Source organism: Apostichopus japonicus, chromosome 16 (genome assembly GCF_037975245.1).
Source record: "Apostichopus japonicus isolate 1M-3 chromosome 16, ASM3797524v1, whole genome shotgun sequence".
Lineage (NCBI taxonomy): Eukaryota > Metazoa > Echinodermata > Holothuroidea > Aspidochirotida > Stichopodidae > Apostichopus > Apostichopus japonicus.
Genome location: NC_092576.1, coordinates 35,141,422 through 35,161,107, shown reverse-complemented (window position 1 = coordinate 35,161,107; position 19,686 = coordinate 35,141,422). Strand labels below are relative to the sequence as shown.

At 33.4% G+C, this 19,686-nt stretch overlaps 1 protein-coding gene across 4 annotated transcripts in view; it reads left to right on the top strand.

Annotated features, from left to right (window-relative positions):
- The window catches only part of LOC139981939 (uncharacterized), a 34,091-nt gene that overhangs the window by 3,381 nt on the left and 11,024 nt on the right, over positions 1 to 19,686 (top strand). For 3 of the 4 annotated variants that reach the window (XM_071994357.1, XM_071994355.1, XM_071994358.1), the window contains exons 3-29: positions 268 to 397; positions 642 to 713; positions 949 to 1,020; positions 2,410 to 2,481; positions 3,016 to 3,087; positions 4,037 to 4,108; positions 4,351 to 4,422; positions 5,359 to 5,430; positions 5,920 to 5,991; positions 6,743 to 6,814; positions 7,964 to 8,035; positions 8,515 to 8,586; positions 9,003 to 9,074; positions 9,986 to 10,057; positions 10,748 to 10,819; positions 10,996 to 11,067; positions 11,671 to 11,742; positions 11,854 to 11,925; positions 12,665 to 12,736; positions 12,882 to 12,953; positions 13,883 to 13,954; positions 14,687 to 14,755; positions 15,252 to 15,323; positions 16,895 to 17,047; positions 17,604 to 17,672; positions 18,483 to 18,554; positions 19,570 to 19,641. In XM_071994357.1, coding sequence (XP_071850458.1) covers positions 268 to 397; positions 642 to 713; positions 949 to 1,020; positions 2,410 to 2,481; positions 3,016 to 3,087; positions 4,037 to 4,108; positions 4,351 to 4,422; positions 5,359 to 5,430; positions 5,920 to 5,991; positions 6,743 to 6,814; positions 7,964 to 8,035; positions 8,515 to 8,586; positions 9,003 to 9,074; positions 9,986 to 10,057; positions 10,748 to 10,819; positions 10,996 to 11,067; positions 11,671 to 11,742; positions 11,854 to 11,925; positions 12,665 to 12,736; positions 12,882 to 12,953; positions 13,883 to 13,954; positions 14,687 to 14,755; positions 15,252 to 15,323; positions 16,895 to 17,047; positions 17,604 to 17,672; positions 18,483 to 18,554; positions 19,570 to 19,641 — 2,077 coding nt within the window. The remainder of the gene's footprint in view (positions 1 to 267; positions 398 to 641; positions 714 to 948; positions 1,021 to 2,409; positions 2,482 to 3,015; positions 3,088 to 4,036; positions 4,109 to 4,350; positions 4,423 to 5,358; positions 5,431 to 5,919; positions 5,992 to 6,742; positions 6,815 to 7,963; positions 8,036 to 8,514; positions 8,587 to 9,002; positions 9,075 to 9,985; positions 10,058 to 10,747; positions 10,820 to 10,995; positions 11,068 to 11,670; positions 11,743 to 11,853; positions 11,926 to 12,664; positions 12,737 to 12,881; positions 12,954 to 13,882; positions 13,955 to 14,686; positions 14,756 to 15,251; positions 15,324 to 16,894; positions 17,048 to 17,603; positions 17,673 to 18,482; positions 18,555 to 19,569; positions 19,642 to 19,686) is intronic. The other variant, XM_071994356.1, reaches the window with a different exon arrangement.

The following is a 19,686-nucleotide window of genomic DNA, read 5'->3' as shown; positions in this document are numbered from 1 at the left end:
TGTAATTCACCTGGAACAGAACGATTTTATTTGATTGGGTTAGCGAAATGGCATAACGATAACGATAGTATATTTGGATGACCTTTTCTTAAAAGTTACTTGATGCTCGTAATATCATTATGACGGTGGTTTGGTTCTGATTAGGCTTGGTGTGTTCAAGAAATTGAATTCCAAGTCAGAGATACAAAAGTGATTGATGATACATTTTGAAGACATTATATGATGTGAAGTAGCTTGTAAATTGCTGTAATTTTGATTCTTTACCAGGTCCCCCAGCTTGTGGTGCTAACCATGCGTGTGACTGTCATCAAACGAAGAAGGCATATTACTTAGTCGACTGTTCCAAACATGCTTTACAAGTAGTACCACGTGATGTACCTATCAACGTAACACAATTGTAAGTTCAGCATGGAACTTGAACTACCCCATGGATCATACAAGTGAAAATCGACATCTTAGTAATGCGAATGGTTCTATATCTATAAATCCACCCTGCCCCTCCCCCCCCCCCAAAAAAAAAACACGTAAATATCGGTCGTCTTCCGTATGAACGAAACGTATGCATTTTCTATTGACTTGTGTGAAGCGTCAAGGGAATTTTTTATTCTAAAATGACTAAATTTATCCTTTTTTGTTCACAGAGATCTGTCAAGAAACGTTCTTTCTGAGATTCTGCCGGACCTGCTCCAGTCAACAGTTAACCTGACTTCTTTGTAGGCACTTTTTCATTTCAAAAGTAAATTACGGTGTCATGATACCTACTAATTTAAGGTTCATTTTTTGCGAGTCCGTACTTTATTTGTATTGTCGCTGAGAGATTTATTACAGGATAAGTTCAGATGTGAAATTAAACTTGATATATTGTAGACTGAAGAAGATCTGGGTAGCATTTCCCTTCATAAATGTAATTGATGGTATTAATCAGTATTATTTTGGTTGCATCAACAGCAAAATCAACAACAATTTTGTGCGAGCTATCCCGGACACGTTGTTTTTGATAACTTACAACCTGAAGGAAGTGTAAGTTGTATAAGACTCTTATTGATCCATTCTAAAGAAGACAACTGTAAATTGAAAGTCTGTATAAGTTTTAGAGAAATTTATAAGACAAACATTTATCGTAAACACGAATTGGAGAAGACTTAATGGAACAAAAGATTATATTACTTATCTATGTGTAAAAGTAAAAGGGCCTGACGTTTCGATCCTAGCTGGATCTACTCCTACGTTTACACATTCGCTTATACAGGCTCTTTAGTGGATACGCAGTTTGCTAACAGTTTTGTTTTATTGTATTACTTAACTATTACTATTAATTTTAAATTATTTTCAATCGAGACACTGAGCTCCTTTCAAAAGAGAATATTAGCCAGAAAACTGAAATAAATAAAGGCCTAATGATAAGTTAAGTATTATACTATGTCAGGTTATTACGTGTTGGCAAATGTGGCTCCCTGTTTGCAGTCATTTTCTCACTAACACGCTGGGTTGTTTCCAAAGCAAAGTAGGTGCGGTGGTACAATCTAGTTCTATGCGACCTCTTAATAATTGTTGTCTGGGTTTCCCTTTAATTTGGACAACCTATATTGTTCTGTAGGGGAGATTTGAATGTAACCGGTGATCATTTTTTAACTAATAGAATCTTTACCCGAAGGAAATTGCTACGAGTCAATCGGAAGTTTAAATGAATATTCATGTCGTTTAGATGTGTTATAGATATCATCCAAACGTCGTAAATAGGATGGAAACTAAAGATGACATCCTGTAATTAGTTTAGTTTTAGTTAGAGTACTAATTTTAAAAGAGGTGTTTGACCCATTTCGTTTATTTACTTAGGGTAGCGGTAAGGTCAGGATATGGAACGTTTTAGCTTCTATTAGTGTGTTAATAACGATTTATCTATGGACTAATCATTTGTTTTCTGAATTGTAGAATACAATTGACTATTCTAAACCAGTCATTTAAAAGACATATGACACACCTATAAATGTTCTTTGTTGTCTTGCCTTTTCTACAGCGAAAACAGTAACCTGAAGTCTTCCAAATATGTGTAGTAATATTAACGAATATTGAGTGTGTTCTTTTTTTTTTTTTTTGTATATGGGAGCAACTCCATTGTACATTATATAACCGACTGATAAATGGTTTTAACGTCGTCAACAATTTTCCATTGTGAAACAATTGACGAAATGGGCATTGAGGTGGAGGAGATGGAACATAGTTTTGAGGGCAGTAATACATTTGAGGAATGGGTTACAACAACCAGAGTATAATGAAAGTAATATATCTACTATTCGTTTCCGTTTTATACCAACGTGAACTTGGAACGTTTTATTTACTTTACCAATTTGAAGATCAACAGTTTGAATCAAAGTAATACTAATCTGTTGCTATTCTATAATTTTTCAGAGATTTTTCAGGCAACCGTTTGATGGAAATTCCAATAGGATTATTGTCTTCGGCAAATAATATTGAAAGTATGTAAGTATCTGGAATTGGGGGAGGGGGCGGGCGAAGTGAGGGAGGGAAATGTAGACTTTTGTGTTGTTTTTTTCCTCATTTTGAACTATTGAAGATGGAAAAATAAAGAAATAATAAAACTTAAAACAAAAATCGCAATTTCTCATTGAAACATATATCAAACTGAGTGTGGCAAATGGAGCCTGTAATAAAAGCAATATGTTTTTGTGTTATTATATTATATCGTTCACATTCTTTCTCATGTGGCAGTAGCAATTTAATTTGAGACTAATATATACTCCTTACATGATACAAATAGTAAGTATTGCCAACTAGAATCGATGTGTTGTTCGTGAACACTCTTGTAAGTTTTAAATGTCTGAACTTCTTCTTCATTGGTTTATTTCATAAACATCAAATAAACAGGTTAGAAGAAATGTGCTAATAATGTTGACAAGGTTAACATTTTAAGCTTAAAGTCAAATAAGATCCCACCTGATATCAGAAGAATTATCAATGACATAAAAAAAAATATTATTTTTCTCCCTTTTCCAGAGACTTTTCCGAAAACAGCATATCAGATATTCCCTATGATTTACTTGTGAACAGGCCAAACCTACAACGATTGTAAGTCCATTCATTTATAATGAGGCATCGTAATTATTATATTAATTAGTAGATTACGTGTTTGGCTTCTCTCAAGTTTGCAGGCCGATACAGTGCAATGTTATTAGCACATATCATATGGAGGTAAATTACCTCCATCAAATGTCATATTGTAACCAGTACTAGTCCCCGTAGCTGTTGAATAGTTCAACGCTTCCAGCGTCGTATCATTGATGCAAAGTCGTAGCTACTGGGTGCACCGATCTTAAATGTTGGGCAAAAGGCAGCTCCAATCCGCGGACCGCACGTTCCAGATTAAGAGGCTTCTTTTCACTTCAATGCGACAACTTCTTGCTCCTAACACGGCGTCAATGCTCATACCATGAATCTCAATGCCTGGGTACCCATTAATATGTGTTTTCGATCACAGTGTTGATTACGGCTTATCACACTGTCCCTCAATTTCCATCACAGTATTAACCATTTATATATAAATATTGGAATACTGGCAGTCGTGTCCATGAAACGATTGTTCTTTCATTCTAGTTACGAAATCCTGAAAAGTTAGCAAATATGGGACAAACAAATACATTATATCCAGCTGCAAGTATAGGGCGCCGTTTCTTTATAAATTGTTACGTCAAAAGACACAGGTTAAGGACACAAAGAACACAATCACCACGAATTTGATATGCTGCACAAATATGACGCCCATGGTCTTTACAACAAATTCATTAAAGCATTTCTAAAGGAAGGTATAAACTAATCGTTTCTAAAGAGCAATCGACGTAATGTTGTCTGTTATAAATGTTGATATCAAGTAAAGCTTTGCTATCGTCATCACATCGGTGCTGATTCCATTGGAAGCCCGCAAAGACACAAAAGAATACATCATTCTGATATAATTATTGGTTTTATAATCTACAAACAGAACGAACATTCTTGGTGTTTCCTTGTTAATACTTTTTAGCGATATCTCTCATAATAAGATCGGACATCTTTGGAGTCAGATGTTCAATGGAACACCGAAATTGAATGCTCTGTGAGTATTAATATTTACTACATATTTAAACTTATTGTATTTATATAAAAGTAAACAAAAAATGATTTTTTTTGTGTGTGTGTGTTTAACCTATTGCAGTAGCAGGATACAATCTTAAGAAAAAAGATTCAAACAAGTTTAATACGTACTTTGCTACTTTTAAATATCTCAATGCTTCCCTTTTTCTTTTAATTCGATTGAAAAACAATTAAAGACTTTACATTCTTGTTCGGTTCCTACAGAGACCTGTCTTACAATCGAATTTCACAAATACCGCCAGGGATGTTTTCAAAAACACCTCTGCTGGAACTTTTGTGAGTAAAACCTTTCTAGAACATATCATATCAATTCACTAAATGTGCGCAGGAAGATGATATTAGGGAACCCTTCGTCGACATTCTGTCATATGTAGGGCTTACTCTTGAAACCTTGGAAATGAGTTTGAAAGTAGTAACGCTGCAATATAAATGCAAGGCAAGTTAGTTGAATATCCTGCCGGTTTCCTAGTCGGGTAATTGATTTCTACTTGTAATGACCTCTTTCTGTGTGTTTATTTATAAAGTAATCTTTTATCCAACTCAGCAGCCAAGTTGATAATGACATTGATTATGGAATTTTATTCACATCATCATGGCTTTCTAGCCAGCCGATTCACACAGAGATGACAGTAACTACTGTACATCTAAAGTTGGTACCACAGTAAATACTGGATCGTGCTGACAAATCTAATAAATCGGTAACTGAGGATATTTATAATTCCAACAAATCCCAAACAACTGGATTTGTTGGAATTACACATATCCTCAGTTCTTTCTGTAATCCTAATAGCACATGCTACCGAATTATAGCACGATCCAGTTTTTACTGTGGTACACAACTGTAAGATTTACAGTACAAACTGTGTTCTATATATGTATCGGGTGTTCTATAGCACATAATTGGTGGACACCATTGACCTTATAGTAACTGGTGGAGTTAATTTACGAAACACATTACCATGTACTAAAATCTAAATATCAACACTTTGGCTAGCGCGTGTCGTGATTGAAATGATAAATTACTACATGCTCTCTAGTTTATTTTAAATGGCTAGCAACCTATCGGCTGAAAAAATAATTATTTATCAGAGTAAATGGAACATATAAGCATAATATCTCCACACCTCTCGTTACGGTAGCTACTTTATGTAAACTTGACATTACTAATTATATTTGTAATCAGTAAATGTATCTTTTTCAAAAAATCCTCAGATTTTTCTCCGGCAACAACTTAACAGAAATCTCACCGGATCTTTTCAAGTACACAACGGCTTTAAGACATATGTAAAAGACCTGATTTTACTTATCGAATGAATTACTGATACATTACTTTTAACTTAGTTTGGTGGAGTTCATTCATCCTTTGAATAATGAAGCAATCATTTAATATGAATTTTCGTGTGTAAATTGTTATATCATGTTCTTATAGTGGTACGTAAACATTAAAATTGCATGGGTGTTGACATAATGTAGCAAACTATTTACTTCTTTTTTAGAAATAAAAGAAAATGCTGTGATTATATGAGAGACCCACTATATCACATGTCACGTGATTATATATTTTTTCTTAGCACTAAGCCTACGACGAATATGCTATATAAACACAGTGTTTAAAATATTCCATGTTATGAGACAACCACCAACTTCATCGTGCTGCATTTAATAATGAAATGTACATTGTTCAAGTTAATTTGATTAGCTTGCAAAGTTTTAACTACAAACGTATGTTACATAACATACCAGTGTGTTTTCAACTTTTAACTTCATCTACAGATTGTTTAGTGATAACTCCATTACGGAGCTACCAGAAGATATGTTTGCGTCGACACCACTGGTGACAACCATGTTAGTATCAAATGATAAGCAGAGCACATTTTATGTCGTTCCTTATAGTAAGCACAGAAGAAAACATCGAATGACAAACATGTCCTTTTAAACTGCTTTAAGAAAATTAATGTAAGTCATGTATATCAACGTTAACATGATGTGTTTCATATAAACATTTGGTTTTAAATTTGATGGGTTTCTATTTGATAAGAAATTACCAAATGCAAGATATTAGTTATTGTTATCTCTTCCAACCTTCATATACTATTTGAACTTAGAATTAGGTTTCGTTATAAAGTACTTACTCTGAATATTTCTTTGTTCACTCTTTTTTTATTTACAACTAAGACCTTTATGATTCCCACTACGATATATGTATCCAAAATACTTTGAGATTGTGACTAAAATTGATGGAAAAATTTAAATCATTATCACTTGTTAATAAACCTGATAAACCTAAACTATAAATATGTTTTACCTCTGTATGATGTGGAGAATGCCTTTGTGTCATGGTAAATTCTGTGAAGGCAGAGTTATATATGAATAGCAACCAGAGGTAGGTGATGTAACGATATTGACTTTTCTCTGACAGAAAAGACCAAATACAATCTTAATAACCATATTAATTATATTTTCCAACCTTCACCGTTGTTTGCGTACCGAGCTATTTCAGTAAACATCTCGTTCTGGAGATTTATTTTGGGGTGGGGAGGGGGTTCCCATTCTTGAACATATATAGTCAATCAATTCCATACGTCTTCTATTTCAGTGATTTTGGTCGAAATAACCTTACCAAACTATCACAAAACACATTTCAGACACCACGAGACCTTTCAAAGTTGTAAGTTTTCATAAAAAAATTTAATGACGAGTTTATTCTATTCTACATTTATATCAAGGAATCTTGTAATAATGATTTTCAAGGCTGGAATGCTTGACAGTTTATCAGACCATAGCAGTGTCAAACTTTCACAATTTTTAAACATGTGTTACTTTCTAGCAGTATTGTTTCAGGTACGTCTATCCAAGCAGAGTACTTTCGAGAACTTGAGAACCAGAGTACTTAGTACATGTGTACGAGTATTATGTTTAGGATGCGAGAAATGGGTAACAGAACCCGATTATAGTACTTTAAAATTAGACTACCGAGTAGAAGTAATTTTTCATCCGAGTACTTTTCCAGTAATTCTCGAAACTTTTGATTTATTAAATATGAAGGAACCTTTTGATATTAGCTGTTACCGAGATAATGATCATATCATATTTGGACGCGAAAACGTATGCTGGGATTATTTTGTAAATGTGTAGTTTACTAAGATACTAAGATGACAAGATGTCAGTTAAAAGTAACTTCCCTGAGTTTTAGACTAATAGTTGTACTCCAAGCATACTACCTATTGTTCCGTACGTTTAACATCTAACACCGATCAAACATTCTTCAGTTTCCGCTTCCTACAGCTAAGTACGTGGTAATACACTATCTGACTAGCCTACATGCCTGATACCGCTGGGGTACAGACGTATGAGTGCATTACTTGCACAGCGTAATATAATTACGTATAAGTGCAGTACTTACATAGAGTAATAGATTGACGTATAGTGCAGTACTTGCATAGAGTAACATATTGACGTATGAGTGTAGTACTTGCATAGAGTAATTGAATGGAGTACCACAAAGATCGAAACATAACTTAGCTTCCGTCGTAATATCAGTTTAATATAACTAGCTCTATTGGTAAATGTTCGTTAAATACTCGCCATGAACGAGTACTAACTGGCCTACTTTAAATCGAATACAAGTACGAGTTCTGAAACAGAGTAGTCTTCTTCGTGTGCAAGCACCGAGTACTTTCAAAAAGCACTCGAGTACTACGACACTGTTTTTATATTTCAACTTGCAAAAAGAAACATATGATAACCAGTGACACCAAGGTGTAGATGTTGTTACGTTATGTATTCTATACAATTGTATTTTCCGCTTCTTTTACAGACTACTTTCAGCCAACAAAATTCGCAACCTTCCAAACAACTTGTTCCAAGGGTTAAAAAAGCTGGAAACAATGTAAACAAAACTGAATTTTTTAATCAATTTAAGTTGTTAGTCCAGTGAGTGTTTTAAATGCTTCAGGTGTAATGTTATGCGTTTGTGCAACAAATATAAAAAACAAAATTATTGTTCCTTTTTGATCGTCAATCATCTTCACCCCCTCCCCCCCCCCCTCCCGATCAGATAAAATAAGTAGGAATGGATATAATAATCATCCATCCATTTCTCACTTAGAAAACCAAACGTCAGAATTTTGTTTTAAACAGCATGTTTCCTATAATAATTTTTCCGACAGAATATTGAACCTACATGCGATTAAAAAATTACTAAATTTTGTAGTTTACACCTAATTATCATCATTCGAGTTTGCATTCCGACCATTTCTTTATTACACCAATCGATGTGTTTCCGACTTTAATCGGTTGACATGGAATTTAATCTCCTACATCGAACATTGTTATCAATCTTTTCATTTTTTCTTATTTCTATTTTAGAGAGTTGTTCAAAAATGATTTGACAGATTTACCCTGCAATATGTTCACCGGCTTGACAAACCTTGGCAACTTGTAAGTGAATTAAGTTTCAATGATTAAACCACGACATTGTTACGACACTAATTTCTATCATTAAAGAACATTAAAATCAATGACAACAAACAAACATATATGTTCTGATTTTCACATTGTATGCGACTTAAGTTTCACGTGGTGTTACACAGAAACTGAGTGTTATTACGAAATGACAATTTCCCGCTACTCAACAACCGTTTACTCTGACTTGGTATTATTATGACTTTTATGTTTTATATACACTGTAAAGTAATTTAAAGGGCAACACATTTTGTGGAAAATCACAACAATTGCCAAAATAAAATAAAAATACTGAGAGATACTTTTGATTTGACACTTTGAACATTTGAATTATAAAATAAAGTGTCTAAAATTTGTAGCAATTTTCCTTACTAGCTCTTATGATCTTACAGATTTCTTTTGGAGAATAATATCAAAGTTGTATGTCCAAGTATTTTCCACGATTCGGTGAAACTCACGGAAATGTAAGTAAACGTAGCAATTACATGATCAATGTTTCCTGTAAAGTGAGGGGTTTATTTCGTTTGTTGGGAATGCTTTAGACTGCAATAAGTATGCTAAAAATAAATTTTAAGCTTGATGTTTGTGGATTGCAAAATTCATAAATGTAACATCAATCAACATTTAACAAGTATTGAATGAAGCGACTTCAGTGACACAATGCAACAAGTAATCAACCTCAAAAGTACACGTAAAGTAAAACATAACAGTTGGGTTGGATCAAAATATATATGTGAGTCCAGCGCAGCAGCCATCGTACCTAGTCACTTCAAACAGATAGTATGTGGCAGAGATATTATAAGTTCAGTCACTTCAAACAGATAATATGTGGCAGAGATATTAGAAGTTCAGTCAATTCAAACAGATTTCATGTGGCAGAGATATTAGACGTTCAAGGAGAAACTTTAGTGAATGTTATCATCTGAATCACGTGTCACAGACGCATTACATAATGTGTCTCCAGTTTACCTGGCTACCAGGGGCACAAACAATAACCAATACTAAATATGAAGTATGAATCCCTCAGCTTATTGCACATTACTTGATGCATTTGTTTGGCTGGGAGGGCCACTGGTTGAGAGCAAATTGGTAAATGCAGGAAATGTGCAGGACACTGATGTGCTTAAATTTCCACCAAAATGATGAAAACAAACTATAGCATAAAAACAATGCCGAAATACTTCAAAGCTATTTCATATATAGCGGCAGTGTTTTTGTCTGCAATTTACTGTAAAGGGTTCCTCCGTTTTTGGCTTATGAAGTTGTTTCGTTCTAATGCGGTGTATGTTTTTGCTGGAATGGAGAATAAATGTTACCTTTTGCACAAGTTTGGATCTCCCATTACGTTTCTTTGGTATTTCATTTTCTACATCAGAAGTATGGCTTTAAACGGGATAAGACGCATACCACGAACTGCATTTTGGACAACACAACAGCTAAAAGGATTGTAAGTTACTCCAAATCTCTTTCATCATTTCTACTCACTCAACCTTTGGAACGTGGACAATTGTAAACCAGAATAATGAGGCTTTTTCCTGGTCACCACAGATGATGGCATATTGTACTAATACCAGTATTTGTTCTGTTTTTGCAGGTGATGTTGTTGATTTGATGAAGAAACTTTTCGTGTCGTATGGATACTATTACTGGTGCTCTTGCTTAAACACAATAATACCTACAGTTGACAAGAATGTTAAAAAGAAATCGAAGACAATATAGAAATCCACATCTAATAAAATCCACGAAACTACACATTTAAAAAGAAAAGCACAACCTAGCCACCCCCATACAGCACCACCCTTATGTAACATTTTAAACATATCTCTTAATCAGTTAGATATGTTTAGTAGCTCATCGCACAGAATAAAGATGACTACGGGGTTTATTTCAATCGAAATGTTTGGTGAACGTTGTCCAAAGAATAATTTACATCCTGGACATTGACAACTTATGATACTGGAAACTTTTTCTCTTGTCAATGTCGTGAAATTATACAACGTATTTACTTGTATAGCAACATTTTACGCCACTCCCGTACCGTTGATTGATCTGATTTGCTTCCCAGAAAGAAAAAAAATATATCTGACAGAAAAGTCACTTTGACTTTCTTTCTTTCCTTTTGTTTCTTACTTTGTAGATCTTTATCCCAAAACAATATCGAGGCAATTCCAGAAGGATTACTAGCTTACTTGCCTGATTTACAACGAGTGTAAGTTTCATTTTGATCATCACCTATTAGGACAACAGACAATTGGAAATCACCGTCTGTGTCTGTTTTAACAACTTTTCTCTGCAAACACAAGTTGGATATCGTGTGACATCGCTGCATTCTTAACTCTTTCTGTCGTCGTGGTTTTTTTTTTTTTGCTTTTCATTTCTCAACAGAGATCTTTCACATAACGAGTATGATGAAATACCTGCAGATATTTTCTATAACACTACGAAACTTACGTCAATGTAGGTGATCACCTATATCAAATAAATTTTCATAAGTATCGTTTATAAGACAATCAGATTCATTAATCATGATATCACTAGTTTTGTCATTGATATCAAATCAGATAAAACTAATATAACGATGCAATATTATGAATTGTTATGATCATGCTAATAATTATTTCCAATATTTCCAATCGAATACTATCAGCCTGCGGTACATGTCATATTCAAACAGATTGACAATCACTTTGGGCTGGTTAGCCAATTAGTTAGAGCGCATGACTTGTATAAAGAGTTATGGCCAAAATGATAATTGCTCTTTGAAATTCAAATAAACTCATTTTTATTTTGTTTTATAATAGAGGCATCAACATATACTGTTGTTTTTTTGCATGACAAATATTCTTTTCCTCGTGGTATACAACTTTGGTCGCCAATATGTTATGTGAAGAAAAGGTTTACTAAATAAGTTGGACATTTGATGACAATTATTGCAAAGATTATCAAGAACCAATTCCTAAACTTTCTTTGAATAAAACGCAAAAGAAGATCATAGTGAACTCCCAGCATGTTGATGACAAGTTGATCCTCATAGAATCATCTTTATTTTCGTTAATGTAGAAGCCTGATGGGAACCAATCTAAAGGACTTGCCTGCAAACTTATTTGCAACAACATTCGATATCACTTCTTTGTGAGTACCCATTTTGCTTTGCATGTAAAATACTAATGAATACAAGTCACGCTAATATAAGCTAATGACTGTTAATTATGATGTATTGTATCATTTATTCCTCAATTATAGAAAACTATCAAAAAATCAATTGAAAGCTATTGGTGAAGAAACATTTTTCTCTACTCCTATACTGGAAAGCATGTAAGTTAACATTTTCTTACAATCTCACTTTCTCTCTACTAGGGGTAATTATTCAATGTGCATTTCAAACTGCTCTAATTGTTACCCTGAAACATAACAGCAACAACTAGTTATTGTATTTTCTTTTGGAGGGACACTTACACAAAACAAACTTGGCACTGTCTTACCCAAACGTATTGTTACATCTATCAGTATGTATATTCCTTCAATCAAGCTAACATACTCGAAGCTGATGAAACATTTGATAGTAGTGTTAACATTTTAAAGTAGTGTTAACATTTGAAAGAGTGTTAACATTTGATAGTAGTGTTAGCGTTTGAAAGTAGTGTTAACATTTGATAGTAGTGTTAACATTTGATAGTAGTGTTCACATTTGAAAGAAGTGTTAGCATTTGAAAGTAGTATTAGCTAGCTTATACAGCATGGGTGTATCCAGGATTGCAAACAAAAGTATATGTGTGACCATTAGGTTGTTAAAGCCGACTCCCAAACAAAGAGGCAAATACCAATTTAGAGTCTGACGTGAAATGGTCCAATTTGTGGCATAATTAATGTAGTTCATTAGGTCTATAATTAGGAATTGTATACATCCAAGGCCGTGCCTATAAGTACCTTTTAATTGTGTATACGGGGTTGAAAGGTACGGTGTGTATATCACACAAAGACGCGTTCCGCACCTTGAACAATGGTGTTACGTTAAATTGATTTAACAAGAAACTGATATCATTCTAATCGACAGAGATTTATCTCACAACAAGATCGAAAAACTGCAGTCGACAATATTCTCACATAATACGGAGCTGGTTAATGTGTAAGTAATTGGTAATGATAATTCAACTTTCAGAATAGGTTTTTCTTATATTATTATAATCACGCTATAGTGTAATACGTGAATTTGCTGGTATGAAAATGTATAAATGAACATATTTCTTCTCTTGCATTCTTTCCCAAAATAGTGATTTGTCTTCTAATCGACTCACAAGTTTGCCTGGTAATTTATTTGAGTATAATCCCAGTCTTCTCAAACTGTAAGTTGAATTTCTACATGTAATGTCAATATTTGGACAAAGTTTAATTATTTGTTTTATTAAATTTGAATCATAACAAAGTCATTTATGTCTCTTTTGTTTTCCTTATTTACCTCGTTGTTTTTATTTCTTAACCCTTTTTAAACAAACAGTAGCCTAACATGAAGCTTAATTACTTAATACGCATTAAAACTCTGCCATTTATTGTGTAATCTATTTTCATTTTATTTTGGCTTACCCTTTTTTGGCTGTTGGTGCTTTCTTCATCGACAGTGAGTACGGTTTGCAATTTTAGCTGTTGAAAAATTCACTGCAGTGCTGTCGTTATTGTTACTTTGCCGCTTATATTACTTTCTATTAAGCCAATATTAATAAGACAAAACAAAATTCAAACACAATATTTCATTTATCATGAACAAAACAAAACAAAAACAAAGAAAAGAAATAGAACGTTAGACATTTCTTAAATGTTGGGGTGTTTTCGTTTGTTCAAGTTGAATAATACGTATACAGAAAGTTCACCAAATGTGTATGGTACCTTGAAATTTTCTTAAGAAGAATACGTCTTTTATAGACAGAGGCAATATCATGTAGATCATTTGTAAAAAAAAAATATATTACATTCATAAAATTGGGTTTATCAACTTGATATTTATAACTATAATTATTATTACATTTGGACTTTGTTGTTCACAAATTTGGGCTGTATTACATCATATTATTGTGATGATAACATCTAGTACTTTAATGTGACTAAACGTGTAAATATAATGAAATTAATGTAACGACTTGAAACGCAAGTGTCTTTTTCCGTCGATAAATACTATTTTGGAGCTTTAGATTTTTACCAACATTTTACTCATTTCTTTGTATCCTTATAGTTTTAATTGAGATTTTATGCCAGTATGTGCTTTTATTTGTCAATACAGACAAGTAGCGAATAATCTACTGAGTGACCTGCCAGCTGGATTCTTTAATTGGACACCGAATCTTGGGTATCTGTGAGTATCGTTTTTTGTCTCTGATTTTCCTAAATCTTTACGGTTAAGGTTATTTATTATTTACTTTTGAACAACATCAGAGCTTGCTAATTTGAAAGAAGCCGTTAACATTTTCTTCCTAAAGCAAATGTTTAATTCAATTGTAATCGTTTTCATTTGTTTGAAAACGACGTTTCACTTAAATTTGTAACCTATGAGTCTTTCTTTAACTACATTTTTAATTCGGAGTACATAAAGTTGAACATGTACAAGTGGATGTAGAGTGTAATATACATTACTTCTCCAGGTCATGTAAAAGGGTTGTCTTCTTATTAATTAACTTCTTATCAATGTTCGCTTCATAGTGAAACATTTAGGAAGCAAAAAGCACAAACATTTTTGTCGCTGACTTCTTTTTTTTTAAATGTGTTTGTTTGTTTTGTATATTTATGTCTGTCTTATGTTGGTTTACATGTTTATTTCTAAAACAATCAGCCGAGCAGTTTATAACCGATATTTGTAAGCCGCATATATTTTATTGATTCTATTCATCTTTGTCTTGAAAGTTTCCAGTACACATCTTTCTATTATGGGACCAAATGCTTTCTAACGTGTGAACAACGAAGTGTACGTATTCAAGTTGCCATTAACTTTGGGTAATAGTTAAACTATTTGTCAACTTGCAGTTACGTGCCACTTATTTCAGGATGTTTCTGCTGACATATTTCTCTCTTTTTACAAATTGTTGATCAGAGTTCTCTCAAACAACCATTTAGACACCGTTCATCGAAGATATTTGAATGGCTTGAAACTCTTTTACCTGTGAGTACGGAATTGTATGTTTCTCTTTCCTAAAATTCTCATTTTCTTCAAGTACCCTTTCAATGTATTCGCTGTCCACTATCGTTCAGCTTTCACTATTTGAAAAGTCAATTTCGTAAGAAAGACATTTTTCCCCAGTATAATTGACAGTTTTTAAAGGTGCTAATTATTAAATAAAACATGCTTTATAAAAAAAATCTTTGGCCAACAACTAAAACATCAACAGTAGTAAAATTAGCATGAAATTACCTACAATATAATATATATAGTGTAATAATAATTGTTCACTAACTTTGACAGCTTGTTGTTGTATTTTGTTGATTGTGATAGTGTAAACACCCCAGTATTTGTAAGGAAATCTGCGAACCCACATGTCCCAGCAATACAGCCGTGACAACGTGAGTACGTCATTATCGATTTAATAAGCTTTTTTTTAGTAGTTGATATTTTTTCCCTTAAATTGTTACATAAATCGTTTATTATATTTTTCACTTAGATCTCTCTCTGGGAATGCCATTTCACAATTACCGGTAGACTTTTTCAGCAATGTTTCCATCAGTTATTGTATGTAAGTTCGTTTCATTTCAAATCTCTTCCTCCACCTCTCTCTCTATCTCTCGCTCCTTCTAATTTTGGAAAGCTTCGTAATGACGTTATAAACGCCCGCAGTTAAAAAATAAAGAGAGGGCAAGCAACCTTCTGCCTTCGAGAACGGTTAACTTATAGTCCAATATAATAGTCCAAAATAACGGATGTACAATAAAAGAAATGTAACCGGTTAATAATGCTTGTACAATTAGTACGTGATATGAATTGATTTCATTAGTAATCATTTAAGAACTAACCGTTAGGGATAATTTTGGTCAGGATAAAGGGCAGTATTTTGTTATTTCCTAGTAGACGAAAGTCACCCATTCTGCCCTACTCTCCCAACCGCCTTCGATCCACCCTTTCGGATAGCTGACATGATCGTTAACTAATTTATTCCGCGACGGTAAAGGATGGTGTTATAAGTTATGGTACTTTAAATTTAGCAATGCATATAGGTTCAAGTTAAACTTTAACATGCCATAGAAATGCCATGAACATCTAAAATAAATCTTACGTTCTAGTCTTATGGGAAAAATGCTAGTTGCGTGCATTTTGAACCATATTTAGTAATTGATAATCATTTATATTACTGTGCCGCTTCCAGGTGGCTTATCAGAACTACGATCTATCGCTTTGTAATGTATGATTGTATTGCTGTATTGATAAAGCATGGCCAACTGACTAATAACATTTTTCATAATAAGTTACATTTATATAGCGCCTAATACAAAGTAAGCGCTTAACAAAGGAACATAAAAACAAAGTAAGCTAACACTAAGAAGGAAAGAAATAAACGATTAAGCTGTCATTTCAAAAGTGGGGAAATCACACACCCAATACAAAAAAAAAATTATGCGCTTAACAAAGGAAAATATGTAAAAAATCAAACAAATGCTAAGAAGTAGAAAGAAACTTGCACCTCCCAACCCTATCAGACCCGCCAAATATCTGTGATCCAAGAGTGCTGTTATTGTGACATCAACTGACTTCTTACCCGAGACGAGGTTTATATTGCCTGTCATATGTGAACAATTACGAATGTCATTACAGTATCCTTACTTCATCAATTCTAATCAAACTTATTAATTAGTTAAAGAGATCCTGAGGTAATGAGACCGACGTCGAAACATTTAGCCATAAATACCTCTGCTTTTCCACATTGTTATTTACTTGCCAGAGCGTACACTGTCTTAGATTGAGTTCCATGGAAACTGACATACCAACGGAAAATATGTTGATATCACACACCCTTCAGATAACCCCTTCCCCAAGCACACACGCCACCACGCACACACAGCCTTCCATGGAGACATCGGGATCTTTTCCAACTTATGGCTAACTAGCTCACTGACAGACAATTAACACTTTTTTTAAATTAATTCTGAGGGTCTTTTGAAGCCAAGTTTGGGGTCATAACTTTCTTATTTCGTTTAAGGTTTAAGATCAAGCACCAAATACCACACTAAGTTTGTAGGAAATTTTGTCCAGAATTCTTGAAAGAAAAATAACCTATTGCAAGATTTTTCTTCCCTGTTATTTTGCCTTCAGAGACCTAGCGAACAACAGTCTAACGGAAATACCATTGGGGTTATTTAATTCATCGCTCAGTAAACTCGGCGCAAACATTTTGCTATTACAACGTAACAAACTGACTCGTGTGCAAAACGGAACATTTAATGGGTTAACTTCGTTGAGTACCATGTATGTAAATGTATCATAATTATTGAAATTATACAATTTTTTTCTTTGCCTGAGTATTCCCATCGCCTTTGAGCTGTTGTCTAATATCCTTCTTATTGCTATTATTATTATTGTTATTATTACTATTATTATTGTTATTATTAGTAGTATTTTTATTAGTATTGTTGTTTGTTATTATTTTCATATAATATGTATATATATATATATATATATATATATATATATATAGAAAATTAACCTTTTTGGGGTGGGGTGGGGGTGGGGGGCTTGCTGCTCATATTACTTATCTCATATTACTTAATGACTGCAGTAAACAGCTTCCAATATTAAAGGCCGAATCTGATGAGTGGAAATGCAAGAGATATTCCAGTGTCAGCCAATCCTTCAATACATTGTTTATAATTTTATTATTAGGTTTTTCATTGGTAATCAATGAGATACAATCATGGATTCAAGTGTCTCTCTAATGAGGACCAACAATGTTCAGACAAGTTATTTCAGCTCGGGTTTAAAAAAAAACTTAATCTGCTGTAAATGTGCCTTTCGTTTCTTTAAGATTTCTGAGTAACAACGAAATAAATGAATTAGATGACGACGCTTTTGCAAACATGCCTATTGAGAACATGTAAGTATGTAACATCAATAATTATAAGTTTTCCGATGAAGAAAAGAAAATAGGACTTTGACATTTTAAACAGTATTTTTATCAGGTAATAGAGAAATGGAGAACATTCACGTTTGTTCAAAAATTTAATCACGGCATTTAAAACAACCTTAGTACCTTATTGCTTTTATCGTTCAAGTTAGAGCATGCTTATATTTATATTAAATTCATATGTTATGAATATCACCAAAGTGACCATCTAGTTGACACAGGCCTTGGTAAGGTCGCCTCAGCAACAAAAACACTACAAGTCTTGGTAACGATATCGGTGAGGCTTCGAAAAAATTTCATATTTTCCATCAACATTTGAAATGACATGGTCTCTCCAATCAAATGTAGAACGATTTGGTTATTAACTTCAACTTCATTTTATCCCAAAAGAGCCCTTGCATGCTCACATTAGAGATATAAATACATATGAAAACAAACAAAAAACACCTGAAAATACAAATCGACAAAGCGAACAAGATTAGTTAAGGGACAAGGAAGTTTAAAGTAGAGCAGTTAAATAAAAAAAGGACAAGAAATCTAACAACGATTACATATATCGTCATAGATTTTCATGCAACGGGGAATAAACGATGATTTGTCAGTCTGTAACAGCATAACTATATTTGATACTTTTATACCTTTATCGTTCTAATGAGTAGTGAGTTTTGTTAATGTACCATCTACAGATATTGATAAGAAATTAATCAAATAATCAGTGTGCGATCAGGCAATAATTTACAAAATTTTCGTTTTTCTTCTACTTTTCTTTATATTCAATAGTTACCTATTTAGCAACAAGCTAACTGAGCTCAAGAACACTTCATTTCAGAAAAGCGACAGAATGTTATATCTGTGAGTAGTAAAACCACATCCCATTTCCTTCTTTGTTACGTTTCGAGATCAACGCACATTTGTTATACTTCTCCAACAAACTGTCACCATATTGTATAGCATTTCTCTGTTTAATACTCCCTGGGTAACGAAGAATTGTCTAAAATGTCGTATTTATGTGCCATGGAACACAGCAGAAAGTAAGTTATATGTCGGTCCAATATTTATCTTTATAGTTCATTTGATCATATTCGCTGGGATGTGCAATACAGTAAACTAAAACTATGAAAATTATCATTTTAGTACAAGTACAATCCGCAATCATTGATTGAGATATCACACATGGAGATACTATCACACATGGAGCGTACTTCTCTGTTTCGCTTTAATCCACTGATGTAATCATGACACTGGTATGACTGATATCATTTTATTATTATCATATGATCATATGAAAAATTATATTATCACTGCAAATATATTAACTTGTGGTAAAGCCCAATAATTGCAAATACACCTTACCAACACACAAGAACGTCGTGTAATAATAATTCAATTATTTTCGAAGGTTATAAAACCATTTCAATATTTAACCACTAACAAAAGTAATTTGTGGCATAGTCCATGCATGACATCACATATTATTGTGGGTTACACGTATCTAATTAAAGTGAATAAACTATAGCATTTTATAGCTAAAAATCAACGGGAAAACATGATTAGGAACCCAAACATACATGTACTCCATTTTCCAGGCTGTTTGTTTTCTACCTTCGGCTTTGCTATAGTACTTTACTGAAGTAATATAGTACTGATGGTACTGAGTACTATAGTACTGAAGTACTTTAATACTGAAGTACTATATTACTAAAATACTCCCTAGGGTACTATAGTACTCCCTATCGTACTTTAACACTCTACCGTGTGTGCTTTTGTGAACAGTTGGCACACAATTGGACAGTTGAATAAGCTAACAATGTTTCCTTCTTTCTTCTTGTAACCTCTTCCTTATTACTTGTACGCAACCCGGTCCAAGGCACATTTACAAGAATGACGTTGAGTACATATCAGAGAGATCATTGGAGAAAATGCCGTATAATGCGAAAATGTAAGTGCCAGCTTTATATTTTTATTTTCTCTGCGTTGTCATTCT